The 17322-nt window shown below is 37.4% G+C and overlaps 1 protein-coding gene across 1 annotated transcript; it reads right to left on the bottom strand.

Moving 5' to 3' along the window:
* Positions 1-351: 351 nt before the first annotated feature.
* dlb (deltaB) lies at positions 352-15345 on the bottom strand. Its single transcript, XM_061961870.2, has 7 exons — positions 15130-15345; positions 14814-15053; positions 8970-9027; positions 8641-8898; positions 6934-7295; positions 4875-5091; positions 352-1762 (listed from the first exon to the last, which is right to left on the bottom strand). Exons 1-7 carry the CDS (start codon positions 15178-15180, stop codon positions 1053-1055), a joined length of 1896 nt encoding a protein of 631 aa, XP_061817854.1. The 5' UTR covers positions 15181-15345; the 3' UTR covers positions 352-1052.
* Positions 15346-17322: the final 1977 nt, after the last annotated feature.

Here is a 17322-nt window from a genome sequence, read left to right as displayed (position 1 = left end):
AACGTGAAACAGGTGCGTGACGTGACAGGTGAAAACTAATGGTTGCTGTGGTGACCAGACAAGGGAGTGAAAAGACAGAAACTAAACAAAACATGACTTAAAACAAAACATGTTAATACAGACATGACACATTTCTGAAGGATTTGAGTTAGATCATTATAGTTCATGGTAAATTCTACTTTTAGGAAGCAGGAACAGGAGACAAATGACAAACGGTACTGGCGATACTGAAGAAAACTGGTGTTGATGTATTTTTTGCATGTCGGGATATACTTGGTATCAAAGTATCAATCGTTTTGACAACTGTCAAAACCCTAACTGTCATTAGGGGTAAAAAAATATATAGCAAGATTTAATTAAGTATTAGTCTTTATTCCACAAGAAAAAAAAACAATATGATCAACTTAAATAGCAATGACAACACATAACATCACACAAACTTTGGTATGAACACAAAAAAATGGCACATGACAGGGCAATTATTCATCCTCATATCTCTGCCCTTTACAACTTTGGGATATTTTATCTTCCAACAGCCCAAAGTTTTCATTCAGCATTGTATAAATATATTTCTGTGGAGCGCTAAATCTAGGTTTTCAAATAAATAAATAATATAAAGGATAAAAAATGATGGTGCGCACAATAAGGAAAAAATGGGCAAAGGAAGATTGAAAGGCAAAAAAAAAAACGGTGTAGAAAAAACAATTTAAGACAGGAAATAATATTACAGATGATAACAAAGTCATTGGGACAAGTTTTCCAAAGCGGCTTGAGTATTGTCAGTATTTGGTTCGAGTTGTGGAATAACAACCGCACTCACACACACTTTGACGATGCCGTTAAAGTGTGTGCGAGGGTGGTTACTCCCCAACAGCTGCAGGTCCGAAGAAAGGTGGATATTAATATCGATATTGGTCTCTTTGGGTCTGAATGCGCTCTGTAATATTCTTCCAATAATCTTTTTCTTGCTATTTGTGGTGTTTTGCTCCTCGTGTCACAGTGCATGAAGAAAGAGGAGCAACAAGTGCTAATATTTGCTTCTCCTGCTGAGCTCATCTCAGCCCGGCAGCTCCAGAACCCAGTCCGGCCTCGTCCCGCCACATGAAGTCCTCTCTGACCAGGCCGCTCTCCACTGGATTGTGCCTAAACCCTGACCTTCCCTCTGGGCAGAGCGCCAGGCTGAGGCGGGCCGTGCTGTTGCTGATCTTGAACAGGCCGTTTGGACCCAGGAAGGAGTCTCTCTCGCTTCCTCCCAGGTTGTTGACCGTCTCCAGGTCGTTGTAAACTGCAATGTCGCTCAGCTGCTTCCTCCCTTGAAACCTCCGGCGCCTCCTCAGGAGGATGATACCCGCGACCAGTGCCACAACCAGAACGGCCAGGACGCAGGAGATGCTGAGTGTGGCCGAGGAGGGCTGGGAGGTTTGGCGTAGAGCGGGCTTGAAACTAGGCTGGAGAGTGAACTCGCAACTAGGACCCATGAAGCCTTTAGGGCACTGGCAAACGGGTCCGGTGAAGTGCGTGAAGCAAGTGCCCCCGTTCTGGCACGGACGAGCGCCGCACGCGTCCGAGCGAACGCTGCAGTTCTTGCCGGTGTACCCCAGGGTGCAGGAGCAGGTGTAGTCATTCACGCTGTCCTGACACGTCCCAGCGTTCTGGCAAGGGTTTGAGGCGCAGTCGTCAATGTTGGCTTGGCAGTTGGCGCCGGTGAAGCCCGCTTGACAGCGGCAGAGGACGCTCTGGCCGAGGTCCAGACACTCACCACCTGAAGGGGAAACACTTGTTTCAGCATCAAGCAGACCAGGGACAAACATGGCGAGGCCCCAGTTTGTGTGAGTAAGCACATATAAAATGTCATTTACTGAATGACATTTACTGCAACCATATTTCTGGCCCATTTCTGCTCTGTCACTGATAAAAAATATAGTTGCAATTGTCCCAAAATATTTGCATTGTCCATTGGTGCTGGGCTGGTAATGGATTACACTACACTCAAATTCTTGTTATTTTGTATTTAGTACAAAACATGCGTCAAAATAAATTCACGTTTGATTTTAAAAAAGTACAAAGAATCGTTTCACATTAATTTTGAAATGGGGAGGCCCTCAAAAAAAAGATTCTGCCTAGGCCGTATCAAAGTCGTTTTTAATCGAGGGCCACGTAGCAATTATGGCTGCTTGTAACAGTAAATATTTATGAGTATAAATAAATATATACCGTATTTTTCGGAGTATAAGTCGCACCGGAGTATAAGTCGCACCTGCCGAAAATGCATAATAAAAAAGGAAAAAAACATATATAAATCACACTGGAGCCCGGCCAAACTATGAAAAAAACTGCGACTTATAGTCCGAAAAATACGGTAATTGCTCCGTTACACAGTTTTCTTAAACAACCTTTTTTGATTATTGTATGTTTTACTAACACAACTTGCTCTGAAATCGTAAATCAAGGTAACAAGACCTTGTTGCATAATTTGTAAATATTAAAGTGTGCAGACCAAATAAATTATTGTGGAGGGCCATGTCAAATAATGTGGCGTACCATGTAAATGACAAGGCAGACCACATAAAATGATGTGACGGACCACAAAAAAATCACAAGGCAGACCACATAAAATAATGTGGTGGACAACATGAAATAACGTGGCGGACCACATAAAATAATGTGGCGGACAACTTAAAAATAATGTGGCAGACCACATAAAATAATGTGCCGGAGAACATAAAATAATGTGGTGGACCTCATAAATAATGTGGCGCACAGCATAAAATAATGTGGCAGACAGTATTAAAATAACGTGGAGGAGAACATAAAATAATGTGGCGGACAACCAAAATAAAACGTAGCGGACAACATAAAATAATGTGGTGGACCACATAAATAATGTCGCGTACAGCATAAAATAATGTGGCTTACAGCATAAAATAATCTGGCAGACAGCATTAAAATAATGTGGCGGACCACATGAAATAACGTGGCGTAGAACATAAAATAATGTTGCGGACAACATAAAATAATGTGACGGACAATTTAAAATAATGTGGCAGACCACATAAAATAACGTGGCGGAGAACATAAAATAATGTGGCGGACAACTTAAAATAATGTGGCAGACCACATTGAATAATGTGGCGGAGAACATAAAATAACGTGGCGGAGAACATAAAATAATGTGGCGGACAACATAAAATAATGTGGCGGACAACATAAAATAATGTGGCGGACAACATAAAATAATGTGACAGACAACTTAAAATAATGTGGCAGACCACATAAAATAACGTGGCGGAGAACATAAAATAATGTGGCGGACAATATAAAATAACGTGGCGGACCACATAATGTGGCGGACAACTTAAAATAATGTGGCAGACCACATTGAACAATGTGGCGGACCACATAAAATAAGGTGGCGGAGAACATAAAATAATGTGGCGGACAACATAAAATAATGTGGCAGACCACATAGAATAATGTGGCAGACCACATAGAATAACGTGGCAGACCACATAAAATAAGGTGGCGGAGAACATAAAATAATGTGGCGGACAACATAAAATAATGTGGCAGACCACATAGAATAATGTGGCAGACCACATAGAATAACGTGGCGGACCACAAAAAATAATGTGGCGGACCACATAAATAATGTGGCGGACAACCTAAAACAATGTGGTGGACAACCAAAAAAACATGTGGCGGACAACTTAAAATAATGTGGCGGACCACATAAAATAAGGTGGCGGAGAACATAAAATAATGTGGCGGAGAACATAAAATAATGTGGCGGACAACATAAAATAATGTGGCGGACAATATAAAATAACGTGGCACACCACATAATGTGGCGGACAACTTAAAATAATGTGGCGGACAACTTAAAATAATGTGGCAGACCACATTGAACAATGTGGCGGACCACATAAAATAAGGTGGCGGAGAACATAAAATAATGTGGCGGACAACATAAAATAATGTGGCAGACCACATAGAATAACGTGGCGGACCACAAAAAATAATGTGGCGGACTACATAAATAATGTGGCGGACAACCTAAAACAATGTGGTGGACAACCAAAAAAACATGTGGCAGACAACTTAAAATAATGTGGCGGACCACATAAAATAATGTGGCGGACAACTTAAAATAATGTGGCAGACCACATACCGGTAGATAATGTGGCGGACCACATAAAATCACGTGGCGGACAACATAAAATAATGTAGTGTACCACATAAATAATGTGGCAGACAGCATTAAAATAATGTGGCGGACAACTTGAAAAAATTTAGCCGACAACATAACAAAACGTGGCGAACAATATAAAATAATGTGGCGGATAGCATAAAATAATGTGGCAGACAACATGAAATAAAGTGATGGACCACATAAAAATGATGTGAGAGGCCATATTAAAATGATCCCCGGGCCTTGAGTATGATACCTGTGGCTTAGGTCTTTAATTTAGCCCGGACTGGTCCATGGAATTCACATTTGACAACCTCTGCTAGATTACAACTGTATGGTGCATCTTGCAAACAGTGCATAAAAGTTTGTATCACAGATATTTTTGTCACATTGAGGGTTATTTGGTTTTGTACTTTAAAATAAAATGTTACTATGTTGACAATAATAAGCCATAAAAATTAAAAACATTTGATATAATGTATGTTCTATACATTAGTAATAAATCGGATTGCATGTTATTTTTGTAGTAAAATTGTACATGGTTTCAGTATTAAAGGAATTTATGCAACAAAAATTCAGAGGGGTCATTCAAGAACTGAAAGTCGACTCTTTGTACAGATTAAAAAGAACAAACTCATGAATCTATAATTGTAAATTAAAGGTCTAAAAGGGGCTGCTAACCTACCATTTAAACAGGGCCGGTTGCTGCAGCGATCCAGCTTCTTTTCACAGTTGGAACCGGTGTAGCTGGACGGACAGCGGCAAGTGTAACCCCCCGTCATGGCCTCCACACACGTCCCCCCATTGAAGCAGGGACCGTCCGCACACGTCATCGCGATGATTTCACAGTTTTTACCGTAGAAGCCTTGCGGGCAGGTGCACGAGTAGTCATTTTCCAGGTCCTGACAACAAACAAAAACATTTGTTAGGATAAAGGATGCGCAGTATATACATTATACGGTACAAATGGTATAAATATGGCAGACGATAGAGCTTTTAATACTATCGTTATGTTGGAATATTGCATGTTGATGACACATTCTAGCTGTGTACCGACAAGGGAACAAAGGCGCAATGTAGCAAGTTAGTGGCTAATGTCCCTCCACAGCTTCTAAATCACTAATCCACGCTTCCACAGTAGCAAGTAAACTGTTTCTTACAAGAATCATTATCACTGGAGGACTAGAGTACAATAAACATGCTATACCTACACTACACACCGTTGGAGGATACAAAAAAAGCATAGCTAACTGCTAAGCTACAGCTCTTGAATGTAAACAAGGTGGGCGGATAGAAACAAATATTGACAGTAGGGCTGCAACAACTAATCGATTAAATCGATTATAAAAATAGTTGGAGATTAATTTAGTCATCGATTCGTTGGATCTATGCGCATGCGCAGAGGAAATTTTTATTTTTGAATATTTTTTTTTATAAACCTTTATTTATAAACTGCAACATGTACAAACAGCTGAGAAACAAAAATCAAAATAAGTATGGTGCCAGTATGCTGTTTTTTTTTTCAATAAAATACTGGAAAGGATAGAAATGTACCTTGTCTCTTTTATCCGATTATTAATCGATTAATCGAAGTAATAATCGACAGATTATTAGATTATCAAATTAATCGTTAGTTGCAGCCCTAATTGACAGTAATGTTACCAAGTAAAGTATCAGTATATTTGTATTGTATTTGGGTTGTTTTTGTTATTGTTTACAAACTCAGAAAATAAGAGCCAGTAGTAATTGTTGCTTTTGTTGAGTTAATTTGCAGATATTGCCTTTATTATAAATGTTGTATGGGAATAAGGAAATGATTCAATTTAAATATTAATTGACATTCTCAAATTACACTTGTGATTAAAAAAGTCATCATTTAATGATCCTGAAATGTTTCAGTGTCAGTATTCGCATGACCAATCCTGCCCCATCAACACCCAAAACTAACGTAAATGATCAAAACCACAGAAGAATAAGTGCTTATTACATTTTAACGGAAGTGTAGATTGAAACATGTTACAACAGAAAGTAACCAGATATTAACAGTAAATTAGCAAGTAGATTAATCATAGTTTTGAGTCAATAATGCAACTGAAAATGACACAATATTTTATCGCATACGTTAGCAGTCATATTGAGAGACTTTGTAACACGTTTTGAAATGATTCTAATATCATTTATATGCCAAAAAATATATCACGATATATATTGTTATATCAATAAGATGGAATATATTGTGACGTAGATGTTAGGCTATATCAAATATGGAATAAAGAGGCGACCCAAATATCCGTAGTATCAATACCATGGGTGTAATGTTGTATTCCTCATTATTAAAACAACAAACTGTGTCTAACTATGCCGAGTTAAAAATGTTTTCAGCGCCAACTACTTGGGTAGTCTTTTTCTTGTGTTCACCTCCAGTCAACACATATTTCTGATGCAAGACTGCCTTCTACTGGTAACACTTATCATTACAGTGGCTGCTATCAGCCTGATTTTCACATTGGTGTTCATAATATTATATTATCCATCCATCCATCCATTTTCTGTCGCTTGAGTATGTTGTTGGACACAGGAGGTCTTTGGTGGCAAATACAACATAAATATCAAAAACAAGTCTTTTTCTGGGTGCACAACTGGCTTGAGTAAAGGAGGCATGCATGTTTGGGAGTACGGTAATATGAATAGTTTGTGTGCAAAACAAACTATTATTTGGTTATTTAAGCATGTGTTGTACTCACATTGCAGCTTCCTCCGTTCTTGCAGGGGTTGCTGTCACACTCGTTGGTTTCCAGTTCACAGTTTGTGCCGCCGAAGCCCGGCCTGCAGGCGCACGTGTAGCTGCCTTGGCCCGTGTTGGTGCAGGTGGCCCCGTTGGCGCAAGGCTTGTGGTTGGTGCAGTAGTTGAGGTCCTGGTCACAGAATAGGCCCCCCCAGCCCTCTCGGCAGTTACACTGCCACGGCTGGCTGCAGGTCCCATGCAGGCAGCCCGGGTACCGGACGCACTCCTTACAGGAGGGTCCCTGCCATCCCATGCGGCATGTGCAACCCCCGGGGGCCTCGCAGTAGCCGTGCCTCTCGCTGCAGTCCGCCGAGCAGATGGCTGGGGGGAGAGGGTGTGTGATTACAATGAACACGCCTTCACATACACTACCCCCCCAACAGACTTCACTGTTGGTTAAGTATTAAGCCAAGCAGCTGGTAGGCACACTGCCTGGGGGGGACGCAGAGTCGGGGGTGTGGCTTCTTTTTTCTTTTTCATCTGCTGACAGCACGCAAACACCTTGAAAAATGTGCGTCTGCATCAATCTTTTACTCCCATTGGACCAGTCTACACAAGGCAGATGGGACACAAAATGCCCAGCGCACATGCATATGCAGGAGATCAATTAATTAGTCGATTAATTACCGCTAGGTTAATCTTAAATTAACATTTCACTTCTAGATCCTGCTTTTAGTTTCTGAAGCTTTAGTATAAATACAGTTTAAATCCTTTAAACTCATTCGTAGTAAATATCGCAGTACTGTGGGGTATTTATTCAGAAGTATGTCAAAACTAAGAGGTATTTCTTAAAAATTGTACACCTTTTTAAACGTATTCCAAACACAGCATCATCACATACAGAGTGTACTATAAATAAACACATCAAAATACAACATAAAATATGGCATTAAACAACTTTAATTTGACATTATAGAATTCGACATATAATATACTGCGCACATTATTTGTGCAAAAAACTTTTTATTTAATAAATAATTAGGTAATAAATAACAAATGTAATACTTTTAATACATTTTATATAAAACTATACAATTATTTTAATTTAAAAATTATAATAAAAATTGTACATTAAAATATTTTACAATTATTCAATTTGATTATAATTAAGACGTGTATTATTCTATACTAAGTTTCAAAAAATTAAATACATAAGTAGACTATACATAAAGAATATAACTTTTGTCACTGTTGCAGTTTAATAATTGTTATAATAGTTGTCCAATCAACTGGTATATGCATTTTTGCAGGGACACTGCAATCGTGCGGAATAGAATTAGCCAGAGGTGTCCAAAGTGGGGCTATTTTCCGCCATTTTTCTATTAAAGATATGGTTATCATTAATATTCCATCCATCCATTTTCTACCGCTTGTCCCTTTCAGGGTTGCGTAGCCTATCTGAGCTGCATTTAGGCGGTAGGCGGGGTACAATTAAATATATTATTACCAACAACACTAAAAACTGTTTTCTTTGTCACTATAATGACAATGCCAATAACCTACAATAGATGGCTTTTAGCATTTTTTACGTAAAAAATGCTTTCATAGTGACCCCAATCCTTTAATATTTCTGTATGCGTCCCTCACTAAGAAAATCAGTACAATAATGAAACAATGATATAATAAACTGTATATAAGTAAAATGGTGTGTGAGTGTCGGACATACGTTCAGAGCAGTAGTTTCCTTTCCATCCTTCCAGGCAGATACGGTTGCCCTCCTCGTCACAAGTGTAGTGTCCCAGCGTGTCGTCCCTCGGCCTGCAGTATTCCGCGCAGCCGTCTCCGAAGTAGTACTCGTCGCAGAAGACGTGGTAGGAGTATCGCAGTTCACTTTGTTCGCCGAAATGCACGTCCTGCGACCAATCCTCACCGATGGCGAGCCTCCTCCTGGTGGCCAGGCGATTCACCAGGTTGTTTTGGTTATCTGCGTGGAAAAGTCGCAACGCTTAACACGTCGTTCTTGTTCGTTCAATCGAGTGCACACCAAACTGGTACCTGTGTATTCAGTCGGGGATTCTGCGTTCCAGGCCTCGATAATCAACGAAAAGGTCCCCTGCAAACAAAAACGTGATAGTGTCACACTTGTACTATAACGTGATATGGTCAATATATTTCTTTAAATCCAAAAACCCAGTCACAATTGTTTGTGTGTGCTTTGCTGACTCATCCATTTTACATTTTGTTATTCGCTTCTGCACTACAGGCTTTATTTTGATCAAACATTTGCATGTAATATTAGTATGATTCGCTTTGCCAAGAAACATTTTCCCCCGATTTTGCCTAAAACAAACCAGTCCCTTTGCGGAGTTGAGTTCACAAACAAAGAATCCAACGCATCGGTAAGTCCCTCTCTAAATAAGGCAGCATAGGGCCAAATAAAGTTGCGAGTGCCATTACTTTGATAAAAAAGAATTGAATTTGAGAATGACCTTGTAGCAAAGTGCCACCAACAAGAATCTGCGATAAATATTTATTAATCCATTTCATTTGTCATCTAATTGCATTTCAAATTGTTTACTGTGTGTAAAACTAGAATTATTCTCTATTAAGTGCGTTTTGTGTTCTCACTTTTCAATGTCTTTCACAAATTAATTAAATTTACACGATTTCTCACTGGAAAGCTTTGTTTTTTTTTATTTTATACGATTTGGTTTTCAACACATCGTGCTTCGAATTGCAGGCTTTACTCTATCGCATTTTTACCAAATACATTTATCAAAAATTACATCATGGTACTTCTCTATTTGCACATTTGTTGCGCCTTATTTTGTGACTGAGTCACCCTGTGTCTTTGTTTGGATATTCGATTCCATCATTGCACCATACAATAACCAAGGCCATATGCAAAAATCAGGGCATAATTTAGGCAAAATGTTTCCATGGCAAAGCGAATCATACCAAAAGTGGGGCATATGTAAACCGAGCAGCATTATTCCTTCTAATACATATTGATCAAAATTAAGCTAATATAACCTATTATTAGTCAGAAATATGCATATTTAAGAACATTGATGTATATTTTTGGACTAGAGAAAGCATTTAAGCATAAAAATAGCTAATATTAACTTAATATACCGGTAACCAATCTAAGGACTGTACTGTATTACACAGCAGATTATCATTAAACAAGCTGCAGTATTTTCACAGGTTAGTTTAAGAGTGTGTCTAAATTACTATACAGTACACTGTAAAAAAAAAATACCAGGATTTGACCGCGTTTAACATTTAAAAAATAATAATAATACTGTAATCAAAAAAATACAATACCCTTATATTTCACAGCAATTACCTGTTATTTCACTGTAAAATACTGTAAATATTAATGTGAAAGTAATGCAAGCCATTAATTTGCTGTGAATTTACAATGAAGATTTTATAAATGTCTTATTTATGTCCTATATTTATTACAGTAGTGTACATTGTTACTTTGCCACTTTCAGTACATTAAGGTTTGAGTTTTATGCTAAAATTGCATGTGCATGAAGTGTTTAAAAAAATAGGAAGTGTTTATAAATGTGTTTGAAAAGTATCATACTTTAGACGCACACTAATAAAAACATTGAATAACTTTTTCTAAAGTGTACTATTTGGGGTAAAAAAATGTGCAAAGTTGTGTTAATGTGCAAAGTTGTGTTATTTCAAGGGCTATAATATGTTAAAATCAGTATTTAGAATGTCAGTAACCATTTTTTCATGCTCTAATTATGAAAATATTTCATTTAAAAATGATCATTCTTTCTTTTCGGAACCAATTAACAACACAAAATGAGCAATTACTTGCGTTGATAACAATGTAGGTGATTTGTGTTATTTTGTCATGAAAATATGAATGTTTAAATGGTTAATTCAGACCAGGGGTGTCCCTTTTGGCCCATGAGACGTCACAAGTTGAATAAGGAATACGGCCAGTGGTGTGCCTCCAACTTTCTACCAGGATACAACCTTGCCACTATCTTGTAGTCATTGCGAGTAATTCAGCTAAATTGCACTTTGAAGTACAAACAGCATTAACTTATATATTTATTAATATATATTATACAATATTTGTATATATACACAGTACAGGCCAAAAGTTTGGACACACCTTCTCATTCAATACATTTTCTTTAATTTCATGACTATTTACATTGTAGATTGTTACTGAAGGCATCAAAACTATGAATGAACACATGTGGAGTCATGTACTTAACAAAAAAGGTGAAATAACTGAATACATGTTTTATATTCTAGTTTCTTCAAAATAGCCACCCTTTGCTCTGATTACTTTTTCGCACACTCTTGGCATTCTCTCGATGAGCTTCAAGAGGCAGTCACCTGAAATGGTTTTCACTTCACAGGAGTGCTTGAAGCTCATCGAAAGAATGCCAAGAGTGTGCAAAGCAGTCATCAATCAAAGGGTGGCTATTTTAAAGAAACTAGAATACAAAACATGTTTTCAGTTATTTCACCTTTTTTTTACATAACTCCACATGTGTTCATTCATAGTTTTGATGCCTTCAGTTAAAATCTACAATGTAAATAGTAGATTTGGATCGGATCGGCTGCCGATATTTGCCAAAAGTTGCGTATCGGCAAGGCATGGGAAAATGCCGATCCAGATCCAGTTAAAAAAAAACTCCGGTCCGTGTTTTCCAACGCAGCTATTTAAATAATACATTCCACTTTTCTGCTGCTCCGTAAATTCCGTTCCGCATTTTCCAGCACACCTTCAACACATCCACAGGTCTGTGAACTCTCACGCTGTTGCATTTAGCTGCTGGCATTACACGACAGGCTCTTTTCACTCTTTCCTGTGTCTGTGCTTCTCACAGACAGCAACGCACCTTCTTACACACGTCACATACTGTCACGTCATACGTCACATACGTATACGTCCTGCCCGAGCAGAGAGGTAGCAGCATGGCTAACGTTAGCTGTGATGCTAGCGCAGCCGTGCGAGCAACGCTCCCTCTAATACAGTGGTTCTCAACCTTTTTTCAGTGATGTACCCCTGTGAACATTTTTTTAATTCAAGTACCCCCTAATCAGAACAAAGCATTTTTGGTTGAAAAAAAGAGATAAAGAAGTAAAATACAGCACTATGTCATCAGTTTCTGATTTATTAAATTGTATAACAGTGTAAAATAGTGCTCATTTGTTGTGGTCTTTCTTTAACTATTTGGAAAAAAAGATATACAAATAACTAAAAACTTGTTGAAAAATAAACAAGTGATTCAATTATAAATAAAGATTTCTACACAGAAGTAATCATCAACTTAAAGTGCCCTCTTTGGGGATTGTAATAGAGATCCATCTGGATTCTTGAACTTAATTCCAAACATTAATTCACAAAAAAAAAAATCTTTAACATCAATATTTATGGAACATGTCCACAAAAATCTAGCTGTCAACAGTGATTTTTTTTTTGAGACATTTAAAAAAAATCTCTGCATGAAAGTTTAAAAGTAGCATATATTAATGCAGTATGAAGAAGAATGTTTTAATGTAGACATGCAAGCCTTGAAAGAACATTTTAAAAATCAAGACTACATTTCCTGCAAATAGGTGCATTTCTACCCTATATTTTAACTTTAGATTTATTCTCATATCAAACTCTTTTGGCTGTCTTTTTGACACTTACATTCGGCGCCCCCCCTCCACACCCTGGATTATAAATAATGTAAATAATTCAATGTGATTATCTTGTGTGATGACTGTATTATGATAGTATATATCTGATAGTATATATCTGTATCATGAATCAATTTAAGTGGACCCCGACTTAAACAAGTTGAAAAACTTATTGGGGTGTTACCATTTAGTGGTCAATTGTACGGAATATGTACTTCACTGTGCAACCTACTAATAAAAGTCTCACTCAATCAATCAAAACACATAGAATCATCATACTGCTGTGATTATATGCATCAAGTGTTCATTCAAGGCTAAGGCAAAATATCGAGATATATATTGTGTATCGCAATATGGCCTTAAAATATCGCAATATTAAAAAAAGGCCATATCGCCCAGCCCTAGTTCAATGATGCCATTTCTGTTTGTCGTGTATAATTTTGTCAATTTTGTGTTTATCCTTGAATAAACAGGTCAGTTTCTTGTTACCAACCATTGTGTATTATTCAAACTCCCCTAATTCAGCTGGCTAGTTGTTATCAAGAGTACTAAAACCCTTTTCAACATGATTCTGACAACTAAGTAGGCTAAATAACTTTAAACTTTAATACATGCTCGGATAGGCCAGTATCGGTATCGGTCAGTATCGGTATCGGATCGGAAATGCAAAAACAATATCGGTATCGGATCGGAAGTGCAAAAACCTGGATCGGGACATCCCTAGTAAATAGTCATGAAAATAAAGAAAACGCATTGAATGAGAAGGTGTGTCCAAACCTTTGGCCTGTACTGTATATATATATATATATATATATATATATATGTATGTGTGGGAAAAAAATCACAAGACTATTTCATCTCTACAGGCCTGTTTCATGAGGGGGTTCCCTCAATCATCAGGAGATTTTTATATATATATATATATATATATGTATGTATGTATGTATGTATGTATGTATGTATATATATATATGTATATATATATATATATATATATATATATATATATATGTATGTATTTATTTTTTTAACTTATTATATAATATGTATTGACTTAATATTACCTCCCTACTTGGCACTCAGCATCAAAGGTTGGAATTGGGGGTTAGATCACCAAAAATGATTCCCCGGGCACGGCCATCGCTGCTGCTCACTGCTCCCCTCACCTCCCAGGGGGTGAGGGCGATGGGTCAAATGCAGAGGATAATTTCACCACACTTAATGTGTGTGTGACAATCATTGGTACTTTAACTTTAATATATAACATATATTGACTTATTGTTTAATATATATTTTGCCTCTGGACACATTTATTCAGCCCAATGCGGCCCCTGGGTTGACAAGTTTGGACAACTGATTTAGTCTACAAATCTATGTAAAATGTGTTTAAATATCCACATTTTTTAACTTATTCATTTCATTTCAATTTTATTTATCTCCTTCATTGATGTGCATCTTTGATCGATAGACAATTATACCTCAATTATACATTTACACACCAATGGCTGAGAAGGAGCAGGATGAAGAAAAATCTTATATTTTCCTGCCCCCTTCAATATAATATGTAGTCTTACTTAATGATATCATATAAACCAACAATTACATCCAAATATAACGTAAACAAACAAAAAAACACAACAAGTGCAAAACTTCATGAAGTACAAACCGAACAAAAAAACAAAGGAAGTAACGGGATGATACAAAACAAATACAAAACCAGGCAAAAAATAAGTAAAATAATAAATATAAAGCAAAATGTAAACACTTATGGCTGTCCATATGATCTTATTATTCTGTCTTTATATATTTTTTCAATTGGAATATATTTTTACAATCTTTTATCTCATTGTAAAGAGAATTCCATAGTTTAACCCCCACCACTGATATGCACATTTGTTTTAAAGTTGTCCTTGAATACTGATGTTGGAAATGACCTTTTCTTCTATGCTCTTCATTCTCAGAAGTGATGACAAACATTTGCTGGTAATGTTTTACTTTTAGCCTTAAACATGACACATAATGTCTGTAACTTTATATTGTACACTTTAGTACTATTTTGCTCAACGTGGAAAATAAGGGAATACTGTAGTTATATACCTTTTTTTTAATGTAATGTTGATATCGTTATCAGCATCGTCAATTGAGGTTCCGTTTTTACGTGGTATCGGCAAATAGATGCATAAATGAACATATATACTTTTACAATATCATAATTGGTGTGGCATTTACCGGCCATTTGAAGTGGAAAGGCACCCTGATGGCGGCGCTGCTGGAGATGGAGGTGTGATCGGCCCTGATGACGTTGGTTTGTCCGGTCCCAAAGGTGCACGGTGGTTCTGCCGATATCACGTCCTCCGGGTGCTTGAGGCATATTCTGAAAAAAATGTGGCAGTCTCTGTGTCTCCGGCAGATGCGCTGCGCCGTGTGGAACGAGTTAATTTTCAACTCGAACACCCCCGAGGAGAACACCTGCGGTGACAAACAAAACACATTAAAAATTGAAAAATAAAACTGTTGATTGAATGGAGAAAATAGGCGCACTTACCACGTGGACTAAGGCCAAAGCCATCAGGTATCTCAGGTGTGTTTGCGACATTTCTTCTGCTGTCCACTTTTACGTCAACGAGCGCATTCGGCACCCGCAATAATCCTCAAAAAGTCCGCCAAAAAATTAAGAATTATCCTCGAAATGTTTATTATAACTTTTCCCTATCCTTTTTGCTGCCGGCTTCTTGTCTTCTTGCCCTTGTTTTTCAGTCTGTCTTCTACTTTGTTTGGTGCTGAGAGAAGAAGCATTTATATCCTCCGATGATGACGCAATCAGAGGGGGAGGAGCCTCGCAGACCTCAGGGGAGTCGGACCTCCAGCTGGACTGACTCGCACTACGAAGCAAAACATTTTTTGAAGGTAAAAAGAACATTTTTGTTTGACGAAACGCAGCAGTACGAAACTAAGATGAATTAAAAAGTTAAATATAGTACACATTTAAGGGTTAGGGTTAACCCTAACCCAGGGGTCCGGAACCTTTTTGGCTGAGAGAGCCATGAAAGCCAAATATTTTAAAACGTATTTCCGTGAGAGCCGTATACAATTTTTTAACACTGAATACAACTAAATGTGTGCATTTTTAAGTTAGACCAACATTTTTAGAGTATAATAGGTTTCTTATTCTTTTTAATAACATTGTTATTCTGAAGCTAACCAATAATAAATAAAATACTTCTTACCATTAATGCGACTTCTGGTGCGGCATGGTTTTGCTGATGGCTTTGTAGTCTGGTTGATACGTGGTTATTTTTAGCACTGTGATTATCAGCGGAATTATTCATTACTTACCGTGTTAAGCAATGCCAGGTAAGATTTATCTGAGAGCCAGATGCAGTCATCAAAAGAGCCACATCTGGCTCTAGAGCCATAGGATCCCTACCCCTGCCCTAACCCATACCAAATGGTAGTATCAGTATCGACACTGGCAAGACAAGATGGATATTTTTCAGTTCTCTTCCACACTTTCACCAAGTACCACCTCAGAAAAAAACTTGGCTCTCCAAGTACCATGGTGACCAACATTAAGATACAGTAGCGTAGTAGACCTGAGTATTCATTAAAAACAAGGCATCTATATCTAATATTTTTGGCCACTCCACACAATGCACAAACATAATCGACAATGACACTCCATATACAGTAGATATTTACAAACTTATTTTGTGTACCACTAGGTGCATGTACCGCACTTTGAGAATCACTGCTTTAGAGAATATAGTCAACGACAAATTTAAGCCAAAACACAACAACTTTCAATCACAACACGATTGAAAAGCCACAACACAGCAACATAAAGCCACGGCATAACAACTTTCAGCCACGACAAAACAACCTGAAGCGACAACACAACAGCATTAAGCAACCACACAATGGCTTTTAGCCACGACGCAACCACATGAAGCCACAACACAGTAACAAAGTCACAACACAACATAAATCCACAACAAATGCAAACACTAAAACACAATGACATAAAGCCTCAACACAACAACTTTTAGCCACAAAAATTGTAATCGCCACAACTAGAGATGTCCGATAATATCGGCCTGCCGATATTATGGGCGATAAATGCTTTAAAATGTAATATCGGAAATTATCGGTATCGGTTTTTTATTATCGGTATCGTTTTTTTATTTTGTATTATTAAATCAACATAAAAAACACAAAATACACTTACAATTAGTGCACCAACCCAAAAAACCTTCCTCCCCCATTCACACTCATTCACACAAAAGGGTTGTTTCTTTCTGTTATTAATATTCTGGTTCCTACATTATATATCAATATATATCAATACAGTCTGCAAGGGATACAGTCCGTAAGCACACATGATTGTGCGTGCTGCTGGTCCACTAATAGTACTAACCTTTAACAGTTAATTGTACTAATTTTCATTAATTACTAGGTTCAATGTAACTGTTTTTATATTGTTTTACTTTCTTTTTTATTCAAGAAAATGTTTTTAATTTATTTATCTTATTTTATTTTATACATTTTTTTCAAAAGTACCTTATCTTCACCATACTTGGTTGTCCAAATTAGGCATAATAATGTGTTAATTCCACGACTGTATATATCGGTTGATATCGGTATCGATCGGTATCGGTAATTAAAGAGTTGGTCAATATCGGAATATCGGATATAGGCAAAAAGCCATTATCGGACTTCCTTAGCCACAACACAACAACAT

The sequence above is a fragment of the Nerophis lumbriciformis genome, linkage group LG09 (assembly GCF_033978685.3).
Source record: "Nerophis lumbriciformis linkage group LG09, RoL_Nlum_v2.1, whole genome shotgun sequence".
Classification (NCBI taxonomy): Eukaryota; Metazoa; Chordata; class Actinopteri; order Syngnathiformes; family Syngnathidae; genus Nerophis; species Nerophis lumbriciformis.
This window is presented reverse-complemented; position numbering and strand designations above follow the sequence as displayed.

What these genes read in the sequence shown, in the direction of transcription:
- dlb (XM_061961870.2), bottom strand. Translation starts at nt 15,180, where the DNA reads ATGTCGCAAACACACCTGAGATACCTGATGGCTTTGGCCTTAGTCCAC. An exon ending in CTTTCCACTTCAAATGGCCG is followed by an intron (nt 9,028 to 14,813) that starts GTAAATGCCACA and finishes TTTTGTTTGCAG; the next exon opens with GGGACCTTTTCGTTGATTAT. An exon ending in AGAACGGAGGAAGCTGCAAT is followed by an intron (nt 5,092 to 6,933) that starts GTGAGTACAACA and finishes GTTTGTTGTCAG; the next exon opens with GACCTGGAAAATGACTACTC.